Source organism: Triplophysa dalaica, chromosome 5 (genome assembly GCF_015846415.1).
Source record: "Triplophysa dalaica isolate WHDGS20190420 chromosome 5, ASM1584641v1, whole genome shotgun sequence".
Lineage (NCBI taxonomy): Eukaryota > Metazoa > Chordata > Actinopteri > Cypriniformes > Nemacheilidae > Triplophysa > Triplophysa dalaica.
Window position 1 is genome coordinate 222879 of NC_079546.1, and position 13606 is coordinate 236484.

The 13606-nt window shown below is 43.1% G+C and overlaps 1 protein-coding gene across 3 annotated transcripts; it reads right to left on the bottom strand.

The window, feature by feature from the left end:
- Positions 1-135: 135 nt before the first annotated feature.
- On the bottom strand, positions 136-13111 carry tulp4a (TUB like protein 4a). Of its 3 annotated transcripts, XM_056748506.1 has the most exons (15): positions 12928-13111; positions 11927-12177; positions 11501-11754; positions 8389-8517; positions 8148-8309; positions 7880-8060; positions 7687-7794; positions 7426-7592; positions 7112-7336; positions 6794-7028; positions 6565-6709; positions 6151-6322; positions 5961-6054; positions 2681-5877; positions 136-2596 (listed from the first exon to the last, which is right to left on the bottom strand). In XM_056748506.1, exons 3-15 carry the CDS (start codon positions 11750-11752, stop codon positions 2480-2482), a joined length of 5184 nt encoding a protein of 1727 aa, XP_056604484.1. In that variant the 5' UTR covers positions 11753-11754; positions 11927-12177; positions 12928-13111; the 3' UTR covers positions 136-2479. The 3 variants fall into 3 exon arrangements, with proteins under 3 accessions (XP_056604484.1, XP_056604481.1, XP_056604485.1); XM_056748503.1 differs by having other exon boundaries at positions 11501-12177; XM_056748507.1 differs by having other exon boundaries at positions 6151-6295; positions 11501-12177; positions 12928-13110.
- Between the last annotated feature and the right edge of the window lie 495 nt (positions 13112-13606).

The following is a 13606-nucleotide window of genomic DNA, read 5'->3' on the forward strand; positions in this document are numbered from 1 at the left end:
ATTGATAATAACACTGACTTAATATTGTTTAACTATAACAATCGTGTTTTGTTTTTCGTTTTATTTAAAGCCTGGTCATCTTCACGGTGTGTTATGCAGAAGGTTCGGTAAAAAAACTCAACAGAGAAGTGGATTTCAACCTGTACACTTTATTGGGCTACACAATGACAAAGGACACGATTTAGCTTTGAGGAACAACAAAACTGTTCATTACAGTACAATGCAAACCCTAGTGCATAGGCTTTAAGTAAGTTAGGCCTAACCCCCGAACCCCAGAGTCTGTTTAAAAAACAACAATCCAGAAAAAAGGAGGAAGTAGCATAGCATAAGGCCCCTAAATATACAGTATAGATCAAATAAACAAAGACATTTGCAAAAAAGAAAGAAAGAAAGATCTAAACACACCTTTTCTGCTAAGCAGTCGGCACAAACCAAATGGCATCATTTGGGTATTTTATATATTTAAGACACTACGGAAACAAACTTGGCAAACTAAAGCAAACATGAGCTGTAAAATATAAATGTTGTAATTATAACAAACTGTGACGTGCGTCTTTCAATTTCAAAGCCAATCCATGCTCACCGAGTCTAAAACACAATGAAAAAGTCATACTCCGTAATATAATGTACCCAGCATGCCTTTGTACCTTTCAATACAAACACTTGTCCGCAAAATCTGCGCGTTTTCCTTCATCTTTTTAACCTATGCAAATTCCATTCCATTAAATCAACTGTACAACAAAGCCCAACATAGACCACCAATCAAATCAATACAGGGTAAAACCAACACATCACCTCAATTTTTTAAATAGGGGCAAATTTTGATAAGATTTTCAAAACATTTCAGAAGTCGTCAATATGTAAAAGAGTCATTTAACAGGGAAATAACATCTTCCAAGTCTCATTGGCGGGGAGGTGATGAACGGCTCTCCTTTCCTCGTAGTAATACACAAACTTGAGCACTGTACAACAAAACACCTGACAAAACCCACCCAAATCCACTTCACTACACACCACATCGTACCACAACCACCAACACACACCTGCAGGACCAAACCCCACCACTGCCCCTCCGTCCATCATCGTCATCCACATTATATACAACAACAAACTCAAGTCGCTTCCACATACACAAAATGACTGCTGTATTGACAATGGTTAAGAAAACAGTCTCAACAATATTGCACAAAAAAACAAGACATAAATAAATAAATAATCATCTTGCAAGAACAGAGGATAAAACAACTACTTTCTTTTTAGTTCACTATCAGGACAGTTACTACATAGAAAAAGAATGAAAACTAGGCTTTGTGTTTGGATCATTCGTTAAAAATGACATACAACAAACACGCATGCGCACACACACACACACACACACACACAGTGTATTTAATGCTGTATTGGTTCTCATCTCAAATACTGTCTGAGCCTTTCAAAATCATTTGAGAAAAAAAGAAAAATGTAACAACCGCTGTCTAGAGGCCCCTTAAAGTCCTTTGGAGAGCACATGACTCGTGGATTTACTCTCGTGTGTGCTGGGACTTCCGTTTTCTTCTTGATATCAGTCACAGAAGATGAAAGAAGTCCTCAAGTATGTTCTATAGTCATGTTTCATCGTCATCTCATTTCCATCTTACTTCTGTTCCCCACAAACTGAAATCTACTGAAAACTATTCATGCTCTAACTGTCTTCATCTAACACTGCGATATACTGACAACAACACATGTCACACATTGTATCGAAAAATAAAAGATATGAAATGACATTGTTGAAGCACAGTAGAAAAATATTTCCTGTTGCTCATTTGCACAAGATTCACTTCACAGAAGCGTCAGCAGGGAGCAGTCACTTCATTTCAGGAGAGGAGAAAAAAATCAAGAGCTCTAAACCAGGACTAACAGAACATAAAAGTGAACGAGTTAGTTAAACAAAAACTGATGACACACGCAGGACAGTACAATAGGTAAAAATGTGAAGGAAAGAACACGAAGGCAAATCTGTTTGAGAGGAATTATTCACTAAAAACATGAGAAGCTAGCTAAAATGCTAATGAGCACAGCATAACTGTGTTGACTTTTGAGCTTATTCAATCCATCCTTACAGAAACACCTACAGTATACAGCTACAGAGCGGCTTCACTCATACTATTTCTTAATAAAATACATTTTATGACTGCAAGCCAAAAACCATCCAATCCGATGCCAGCATTTGTACTCCAAGGAAAAAGTCCCTGGAAGTAAGATATTACCTCTGACAAACATTAGTATGCGAAAGAAAATTAATTAGTAATATGACAGAATGTTTTACAGCAATTGATTTCAGTGCCCAGTAGTACCTCAAACACTTGTAAAATGTAGCGTTACCTCCCAGATGTAGTTTTCAAGTATAAAAACTGCATCTTAAACTGGGAAGAACACCAACAAAAGAAGAAAGAACTAAGAAAGCAAAGAATTGGCTAAAATGTTCATGCCCAGACAATCACTTGAGGCGCTGGGTGACATTAGCAAGTGCTACAGCGAAAGCCTGCACAGCTGAGAAAGGGTACTGAAAGTCCAGGATGTATGCGTTCCCATCGATCCTTCCGAACTGCATCACCTACACAGAAAGAGACACATTGGAATTAAGCAAACATGTAAGCCACTAACTGAAACTGCAATGGATGTCAACAAACTCGCCTACCTGTCTCCCCTCAAGCTCAATCTGAAAGTTCTTAGCTGATTCCTGCGTGACTCTCCCACCAAAGTCCAGCTGGTAGACTTGTGTGGCTTCATTCCAAAGTGGCTGTTTGTTGGCCATGATGTAGACAAACCCTTGGCTGCCCAGTCCACGGTCCTCTTTCTCATTAGCCTTTTTGCATTTGATTTCATCCAGCTCGCACCCTCCAGCCCTCAAGTTCCTTTTTGCCTTCCAGCTCTTTTTTCCGCTCTGGCTCTGATTCATCAGCTCATCTCCGCTGATGAAGAGCTCTGGTTCGCTCTCTGAACTGTCCTGAAACTCGTTTGTGGTGGCCTTGCTTAGCTTTTTGGCTTTCAGCTGCTCTTTCTGGCCTTTGGGTTTCTTCTTGTCTCGTCCGCCCAACCTCGGACTGGAGATCAGGGAGTTGAAATCACTGAGCGCACGACCCTCTTTTTTGGATTTATTGCCTCCCTCTGTGATGGCTGGAACATTGGCTTCATCTGTCCTACTGTTGTCGACACGCTTTCGGTTTTTCTTGGTAAATCTGTCTGCTCTTTGGGGAAGTGGGCTTTCACTCAGCGAGAGCACCTCCTGAAAGCTCTCCCCAGCTTCAGCTATAGCATCCGGGGGACTGACTGCACTTTGGCGGTCTGGAGGAGGTGAAGGCAGGGGAGGTGGTTGAGGGGGAGGAGACAGAACAGGCTTATCTAACATTTGGGAGGCCTTTGGTGGAAGAGACGGTGGTAGACCTGAAGGGCTTGGCATGGGTGGACAGGGGTTGTAAGTACCCCATGGATGAAGAGGAATGGGAGTCACAGGCAGACTGGAGCAAGTCGTTGTTCCCGGGTACATTGGTGGAAGGGGGCAACAAGCAAGGTTGGGCAAATTGGGTGGATAACCAGGTGGCAAGACCAACGCTTGTTCTTGCTGGGGAAAGGGAAGTGGAGCAACTACTTCTTTGGGTGAAAGGGGTCGTGGAGAACCTTGCATCGGCTGAAGGTGGGGACCACTGTAGGCTCCACTTTGTGGATAGGGCAAGGCAATCTGATAAGCTCCTGGTGTTTGGAAAGTTGCTGCATTAGGACTTGTTGGAGACTTAGGTGAGAGCACAAAGGGAAGACGGGAAACATCTAGATGCTGTGCGGGGCTCAGGATAAGCGGGGGAGGCTTGTGAGATGCAGGAGGTCCAGAGGCGGGCAAAGATGGAGCACGCTCTTGAGGGACCCAGATCTCTTCAGTAGCAGACGGATCCCATTGATACGGTGGCGGTCGTTTGACGGTCAGACTTACAACCTCCGTGTTGAGACCCATTTGTCTCAGAGACTGATTCAGAGCCTCATCCTCTGTAAAGGCAGAGTTGATATAGTCAGTCCTTTCTCTGTTTCCAGCTCCACTAGCCACAACGCCACCGCCATCCATACTGAGCAAATTATAGGAGGATTGAGAAGGCAGAGGTGAAGCACTATTAGAGTGCACGATAACAGTGCTGTGAGGTGCACCACCCCCCGTTGGTGGGAAATCTTGCCTAATGATCGTCCCACCAGCTATTCCGTTACTTCCACTGGTGGTAGCGCCACCAGTTAAACCACCATTGCTACTACTGCATTGACTGCATGTGTACAGAGCTGTTGGCCCTCTCTGCTGGTAGGGAGCAGACAAAGTACTGGCTTTGGCCTTACTGGGGAGAGTCCTCTGGGGATCCAGCATCTGAGAAACCTTAAGTGCAGCTTCCCGACTGTTCCGCCTCAGCGTAGCATGAATCAGGCTGCCATCAAGTCTCTGGGCAGGGCTCCGCCCCATTCCGACCTGATTGGCTGTGTCAGGGTAAGGGGGTGGGTCCCCGCTGGGTATAGAGTACCTTGGAACAGTGAGACGGTTCAATGTGGCTGAGGCGTAGGGCAGCTGCACCTTCTTGCCCTCTGCATTTGAGGAAGATGATGTGACCCTGAGGGTGGCAGAGCTTCCGGGGCCCTGCAAGGTGTAAACATTCTGGTTGCAAACAAGTCGTGTACGGGGACGACACACCTCCTCCACATTTCCACTGCTGTCAAACGTGGTAATGCGTTCGTAGCCTAACGGGGTGGGGTACTGGGCCGCCTGCGCGCCAGCTGGATACAAGCTCAGATCACCTTTTTTCAGACAAACTTCACCTGAGGATGGTGTGCTAGTGCTGCCCCCTGATGCTCCGGGTGTGCAATTTGAAGAGGATGGGACTGCCGGAACTGTGCCAGGATAGGGAGGGGGAGGGTTCATCTTGCTTATCTCAAGAGGAGCAGTGAAAACAACCGCATCCCCCTCGGCCAGTTGTTGGACAGAACGATTGGTTTTAACCTTTAGCTCCCCTCGATCTGTACTGTGATCTCCTGAAGAGGGAGAGATTGCCATTGTACTCTGTGGGAGCTGAATGACCGGGCAAGGCGACTGACCTGAGGGCAAAGCTGGAACAGGAATTTGGATGGGATGCTGCTGCTGTTGTAGCTGCAGCTGCATTTGCATTTGTAGATGCTGCTGTTGGATGTGATGTTGAAGTTGCTGCTGCATTTGCTGCTGTTGCTGCATCTGTTGGATTTGCTGTTGCATGTGTTGCTGCTGCAACATCTGCTGCTGTTGAAGCTGATACTGATGAAGCTGTTGCTGAAGCTGTTGATGCTGCTGCTGTTGATAGTGTTGTTGTAGCTGTTGTTGATGATGCTGCAGCTGCTGCTGCGTTTGCTGCTGCTGTTGTTGTTGGGATGCTGAATGTTGAGCAACTAAAAGCCGTCCAACATCCATACCACCAAAAATCACCTGGCCCGGACTGGAATACCGTGCAGGAACAGTGAACTGTGCTGGGAGCACAGTGTCCTGTTGGCTTTGGTCAGCCACCCCAGGTGGTCCCACAGTCGATGATGGATTGGACAACACATCCAGGTGCACGTTTTGATTGGCTAGAAGGGATTGGACCAGGCCAATGCTTTGGGTTGGAGACATGGCTTGGGCGGGGCTGTGTATGGGGGCAATGGGTATGTTGACAGTGCAGGGTGGATTATCGTTAGTGATTCCTGACGCTCCTGTGACAGGCAGGTCATCCTCATCCTCACTGAAGACATTAGGACTGAACATAGGTAGGTTTACGTATTCCACGGAGATCTTTCTCACCTCAGGGAGGTAGATGGTCATCTGTCTGGGCTGGAGGTGAAGCAAACTTGTCTTGTAGATAACTTAACAGGAATACAGAATAAGACGATGAATATTTATAGTTCAGTAGCATGTCAGAACAAACATGTCATGCATTCTACATTACCTGCACCAAGATTTGTTGGCAAAAATGCTGCCAGTCCAACGATTTTGAACTTTGTTCCCCAAATGTTGGACGTGACTTGCGCAAGATAATTGTGCTAAAATGCAAGGAGACATAAACTGTTCATGAGAGAGAACGATTATGTGAGCCAATAACTATTATTAATCATGTAGAAAGTGGTCTGTATCGAGACCTGTGTGATGTCATCTAGAGGGAACTCTCGCCGAGTCAAACTTGGAGAGCCAATGGAGGGTTTGCGAATGGGTAACCGTGGTGATCTTGAGATTTCCTGGGTGGTGCGAGAGAGCTTGGGGGATTTACGGGGATCTATATTTATCCTGTTGGTAAAGGGACAAACTAAGTCTCTACAGAGAAGGTAGCAAATGAAGAAAAGAGTTTATGGTGAGTTTGTAATGACATGCATTCTCAAATTTCAGCAATTAAAAAATCAAGACGTTGCATGCAAGGAAAATAATTTTGTAGTACAGTATTTCTTGATGTGTTTCTCATTATTAAGCAGGAATACTTATTAATCGGCCGCCACACCAAGCAGGCCTATATCAGCTAAAGCAGTCAACACTTAATACAAAAAAAGATGCTAAAGTACCTGGGAAGTTTGGGGGACTTGCTCCCTCTGGAGATCTTTGGTGATTTCTTTCCCACCCAATCATCATTGAGCTCAATGTCACTGGAATCTGAGCAATTGCAGCTGTCAATCATGGAGGGGATGAAGCTGTTTCCATAGATTTCATCTGTGATTTCAGAAAAAAAATTAGAATGACAAAAATAACATTACCACATAGTGGAACTTAACCTTTACAGTTACCCAACCCTACCTGTTTTCCCATCAGTCTTTGGGTCCATGATGACAAATTCAGGGCGTAGCTTGCTAATTCTTCGACCTTTCAGTATAGGGACGAGCCCTCCCAAATACTCCAGGTACAAGGTAAAGCATGGGCCGCCAACCTCAGGGTTGTCCTCAGTGCGCTTCATAGTGCAGTGGAGACGCTCATTACCGGACGCCGGGTAACTAACAAAGTCTCGCATGTTATTGGGATCTGGGATAGGGGGCTGTTGGTTTACACAAATACTTTAGAAACAAGGTTTCATCTTCACAACGGTGCCAAATATGGAAAGGATCTTAAATGTTCTACCTTAATAGTTGGAGCAAAGGCAGAAGACACAAATGTGCTTAGACGAGAGGGAATGTTGAGCTTGGCCACATCCTTCTCCTCATGTACGGCGCTGGCGATGACCTGCTGAGACAGCAGCTGTAGGCTGACAACCCTGTGTTCCACCCGAACCACATACAGCGCTGGGCCGCAAGCAAGAAACAGGCGAGAATCTCGATGGCCCCAACACAATGTGCTGATCTGTCTCTGAACACACATTAAACACAAACTTATAAGCACTTATAAATCTCTTACACAAGGTTTGAATTCAATTTCAGACGTGACCATACACTAACCTGAGCAGGTGTTTCCAGCGAGTAAATGTGTTCACCTAGGACATTGTAAAACTTAACAATGGCATTTCGGGTTGCTTGGGCACTGGCAGGGTCAGAGGTCATCCCGAGTCTCTCCATCCCAGCCACAGCTAACAGGTCACCCTGAGAGCACCACTGCGCGACCACATCTGACAGACACATCACAATTTATTTTTTTGAGTCCAATGTTTTAGAGAAGTTTGGCTCACCAGGATAGCAAAGTCTAAATGGTCTGAAGCGCACCTTTGAGCCCTGTGTGTATTGTTGTGGGAGAGACGTCGTCATAGTTGCTCATGAGACTGATGTCTCCGGAGGTAAAGCAGACGGTTAACAAGGGCTTTGGGCTGCACACTAGATATAACAACAACAACAAGAGAAACGTGATCAAAACCATAAAGCACATGAAGCTTTAAGCTGCAGAGATGATCTGTGTTACCCTGCAGAGGCGTGATATCATCTGAGTCCGTGTCGCTCTCGCTGCTGTCCTCAACCAGAAAGCTGGGGTAGTTCCAGGCCATGCTGACGATCCCCTCCGCCTCATGGAGTAGAATATGAGCCAACATCCGCCCGTGACAGTCCATGACGATCACCTGCCCGTCTGCTGTCCCGAACAACACCTGAACGACCAACACAATCCATGACGTCTGACATCTAAAAAAGCCATATGGGTACATTTAACCAGTGAAGCGTCTCGGGCGTGTTACCTGCTGGTCGTCAGGGGTCCATATCCCGCAGGTGATTTGACTCTCCAGGTTGATTTCAGAGGACCAGTGACGCTGGCCGCTCACCGAGCCAACCAGCACGAAACCATCACGGTAGGAGATCAGAGCCTGCGTCCCATCATGAGACCACGTGAAGTCACTCACCTGCGCACACGAGACAAATTAAATGTTGCGGAAGGTTTTGGCTCCGACGTTTAGTAACAGGAGCTAAACGTGATTTTACCTGAGCTCCCCGATCATTGACCAGCTCGACAGACCAGCGGCCCTCGTACTGGATCCACACAAAGATCCCGCCGTCCGTGTCACATGTGGCCAGCTTCTGAAAGGGTTCATTCCACCTGACTAACACCACCTGCAAGAACAAGGAGAAGCTGATTTGAGCTCTTTAAATCAGACGTACACTTCAGTAGAGCAGGATCCTCACACCTCTTCAGAAGAAAAGCACACCACACTGCATGCATGTGAACACATGGGTCTATATTAAGATCTGTTGTGCTCAGACACTTAAGCATCATTATGTGACGCAGCAGTTTCGCAGGATCAAGCGCATTAACAAGATCAGATTAATCACAGCCGCTGATGAAAAAAAAAAGAGTCAATTATCATCACTGTTGCCTCAATTTACTTTTTTTTTTTTTTTTAAGTGTGTTACACACCTTACCTGATCTTTAACCCTACTGTTATGTTTCAGGGTCAAAGTATATGAAAGGAAGTCTCAATTATGACAAAAATCATAATCCCGATTATTTATCACAATTACTCATTAACTTTTAAAACAATATAGAAAATTAAAAACCTTGTAAATTCAACTGAAAAATAAATGTATAGAAATAGCATAGAAAAGGAAAGGGGTGCGCTTTAGATTTATACCACAAGAGAGCTGTTCCAACCAAAATGGAATGCGGCTCAATTATTGTTTTACCTCCATTATTTCATCTCGAGTCCCAAATTGACGATTACGATTATTTTTTGATTAATTTGCACAGCCCTACTATATAATAATAAAACTATTTCAGCTTTCATTTATGTTCATATGTTCTTTTTCCATTCCTTCTGGAACGGTTTTGTCAAATTCGACAAGCACTTTTTGTTGGTCAGATATTCCCCTATATAAACACAGTGACAAACATAAAGGGGGGCTCATACTTATGAGTTAAGTCAAAAAAATAAAAATCATAAAATATGGAGATACCAGGTTTTAGAAGGACAGCAGCGATACATTGAATCATTTTTGTCATCAATATAATATATCAATATAAAATGTGGACACATCAGCAGGGTTTAACTCATGGAGCACATTGCTGATACATTAATATCAAACATTTGTAAGTGACGACATTTGTTTTGAAATAATATCTGGCTGGATCTACATTATCCTGCTTATATTACATGTAAAAAATTACATTAAAACTACTTCTAAACAAGAAGGGAGTCTAGAAACCTTTGCACATTTCACACCATTGCAAAGAAAATTTGTACAATAGAGCCTGACATGAGTTTAAGAGTCTGAGAGTAACAGTGTGAATGAGGACAGACTCTCTTCACGTCAGACGTGACCTCAGGATCTGTTTATGTAACACACAGATCTGTAAAGCTGAACACACAACACGACATAAAACACAACACATGAACACAACAGATGTCATCGCTGAAATCCATCACAGACCAATAGATGAAACCATCTAAGAGACGACTGACTTTACACACATATGTGACCCTGGATCACAAAACCAGTCTTTAGTAGCACTGGAACATTTTTAGGAAAAGACAAAAATACATTGTATGGGGCAAAATTATCAATTTTTCTTTTATGCCAAAAATCATTAGGATTTTAAGTGAAGATCATGTTCCATGAAGATATTTTGTAAATTTCCAACCTTAAATATATAAAAACATTATTTCTGTGAGTGGATGGCCAGTAACAGTGCCCCTGATTAACAACTTTAAAGGAAGTTTTCCTAATATTTAGAATCTTTAGAATTTAGAATCTTCCTGAGTTTTAAACGATTGTATCTCCGCCAGATATTGTCCTTAACTAACAACTCATACATCTTAATTATTGAGGCTGCTAAACAAAAACATGTAACATTTCATTCTGCCCAAACACATGGAAACAGTGAATCAGAAGAGAAGCAGCCGTCTTAAACATCAGACAACAAGGTTTAGAAGAACAGATTACAGCTCGGTTATTTTGATCCTTCTCTACTTTCATGTGTGATGGACACCAGCATGATGTGAAAACTCTCAGGAGAGAAATAATACACCACACAAACACTGTCACAAGATCACACAAAGACAAGATCCTGAAAGTACATGAGAGATGAGATCTACAGGTAAAAACATTATTGTGCATCATCATCATCATCATCATCATCATCACTGTATCAATATTCTCCTGTTGGAGAAACAATCAATTGATGTGAACTTGTGACAGTAAGAGAAACATCAGACTCTCATTCATCAGCAGCGGCCCGTGATGAGTTCTCCACTCCTGTGCTCGTCTGACCCCCACTGCCCACACCTCCACATGCGTGATATCATACATCATGTGTTACCACTTACTCAAGAATTCTGAGAAGTATTGTACACATTAATGAAAGACTTTTGCCTTCAAAGGGTTCGCACGCATGAAAGGTTTCAACGTAATGCAGTCGACACCAATTCAATCGTATTTCTATTTATAAACCAAATACAAACATACCATTTTGTTCACAGTTAATGTCACCAACATTTACGACAAATGTGCAATAATACTGTGGATTCTATACATGTTATATAATAACAATTTTATTGTGTCTACTGTTTGTACTAAAACATGTTTATTGTAAAGCTGCTGTGCAACAATGCAAACGTGTACAACAATTTATTCCAAAAACCCATATTGAATAGAAACTTTGACAGATGAATTTGAACTTTTTCTTTTGCTCACATTTACTGTGTAGGGAGTTTTACAAAAAAAATCCATTTGTATTTACGCTTCCAATCATAGAAATCTAGATTGATATGTAAACAATAATATTTATTATCATACAGCTTTCTTGTAGCTCAGTGGTAAGAGCATTGCGTTTACAACCAAGGTTGTGGGTTCGATCCCAGGGGATTGCAAATGCCTATGTAAAATGTATAGGATAAAGCAATGTAAGTCACTTTGGATAAAAGCGTCTGCCAAATGCCTATATGTAAATGTAAATGTATTAGTGTACAAATGCCTTCAATGGGGAAAAGAAAGATTATCAAACCCAAATGTATAATCTTTGGGAATTGTCATGATTTGCAGGATTATCAATCTGAATGTGAACTCTGGATTTAAAGGTACAGGCGCCATGTTTGCTCACCTCACTGTTGTGTCCTCTCAGGTTGAAGTTGATGCGTTGCGGGGTGGTTCTGTCTCTCCTGCAGTGACTGGAGGTGAACGTCACCCCCACCACGCCCCTGCTGTTACCCGTGGCCAGCCAGCCCTCCTCATAGTAACGCCTCCTGCATACGGGCTTCTCCTTTTCGCTCCTGGGCACGCGACCCTTCCAGGACAGGCACAGGATGTTGGAGTCGCTGCACAGGACAGGACCATGCTCCACCGCCGCAAACATACCTGCTCGGAGAAATCCACACGTTCACCCTGCTCACCGGTGGGTCCCTGGGGTCCTGCCGCAGCTTCACAAGCGCTTTAAGCGCAATTGCATGCGCAGGGCCGCATAAAGATACAGACCGGGCACATGCGTAAATGCGGCGCGGCGTTCGTTTCACAGTCTGTGAGAATTTACCTGTGCGGGGAGCACAGAGAATGAAATAATCCAGTCACGTGAAACTTTCTCCGCCCTCACGTTGGAAACGTAACCTCATGACATCATCGGCCAGATGCCCCAATCACTGCAGACCCTCCTCTCCGCGTGCTCATCTCGGCGCGGACGGGATTCTCCTGTGCGTCAGCTGCTCGAGAGCGGGAGCGCTGGCCCCGCCTGTGACGTCATCGCATGAGATAAGCCGTCGGCCAATCGGCGTCGGGGATTCCTTTCTGGAGGAGAGAGATGGATAATAAACACAATCATTGTGAATTTATTTACAGCACTCCAGAATGCATTTAACATCCAGAATATGAGCAGATGAAGCTTTTGTTTTACGTTTATACACCCCTCAAGAAGCATATATAACAGTCTGCACTACAGGACAACAACACAAAATGATGAAATAAAATCACACCGATCACAATGCATACTATTACACAACATATTACCACTAAAGGAGGCAGAATAAACAAATTAATATGTTTTAATTATAAAACGAACATATATCCAACAGCTTAAATGTTTACATCTATCTAACAAACACATCGTTTTCGTCTTATTCTGTTTTTAAGAGCCATCGAACATTTGAAATGTAAATATGAATAAACAACAAGAAATACAGTCACGAGCTCGATGCTTTGGAGGAGATGAAGCGAATGAAGTGGAGGATCTTTTGTGTTCGTTAAACCAACCTTGACACTACTCTAACGTTAATCTCACACTATATTAATAACACCGACAGATGTAACAAAAACACGTGCGACAAGAATCTCTATGCATGGAAACATCGTGTTTAAAAGCGATTTAATCTCTGGTGCTTTGCTCTTCGTCTTTGGCTTTTGTTAGCTCCACAGCTACATTCATTTTAGACGCTCCCTCCTTGCATTTCCCCTAAAAAACGCAACAACAGCACGTTCTGGATCAACGGAACCGGACCGCAGGTGATAATAAAGCCCAACAGAACCCGTCGTGTGTTTTACCTGTGTGTGTAGATGTCAGATGAAGGGGTTTTCGGCGTCGCTGACTGTCTCTCAATCTGATGCTGTCTGGGCCCTTGCGCTGGGTCACGTGACCAGTGTCCACCACATGATCCCATTTCCATCTCATACCCCTTTTTTTACTCTTATTGCCAATTTATATTGTATTTTTACAAGATATTTGTGAAACCTGTATTTTAAGGAGCAGAAATCTGAAAAAAACTGCATGAATAATCATAAGAAAAGAACAATATCAATATAAACAAAATATATTAATAAACTATATAAAACAGGCGAAATGTTTGTAAAATAAAAAGACACATCACAAATATAAATTAAACAATCAAAAGTGACGTTATCTATTAAAACAATATTTAGAACATATCTAAAATGGTCATTATTACCGCTGAACAAAATCTGAAAAGTCGTCTTTAAATTCACTCAACACAATTATAGACAAAACTTAGGAAGGTTAACACAAACGTGTCTTACAAAACAAGGATTTGTTTCCAACTCTGAAAGCCTGTTAAATTGTCCTTTTTGTATATATTAATGGGGAAGTGATGCTATATGACCCAACTTTTGCCTTTGTCTATTTATATATAAAGACCGACGTAACCCGACGTGTTTTAGTTTAGGATGAAAGTTATCTAAAGTGACTAAATCAAGCATCTCTATTAGT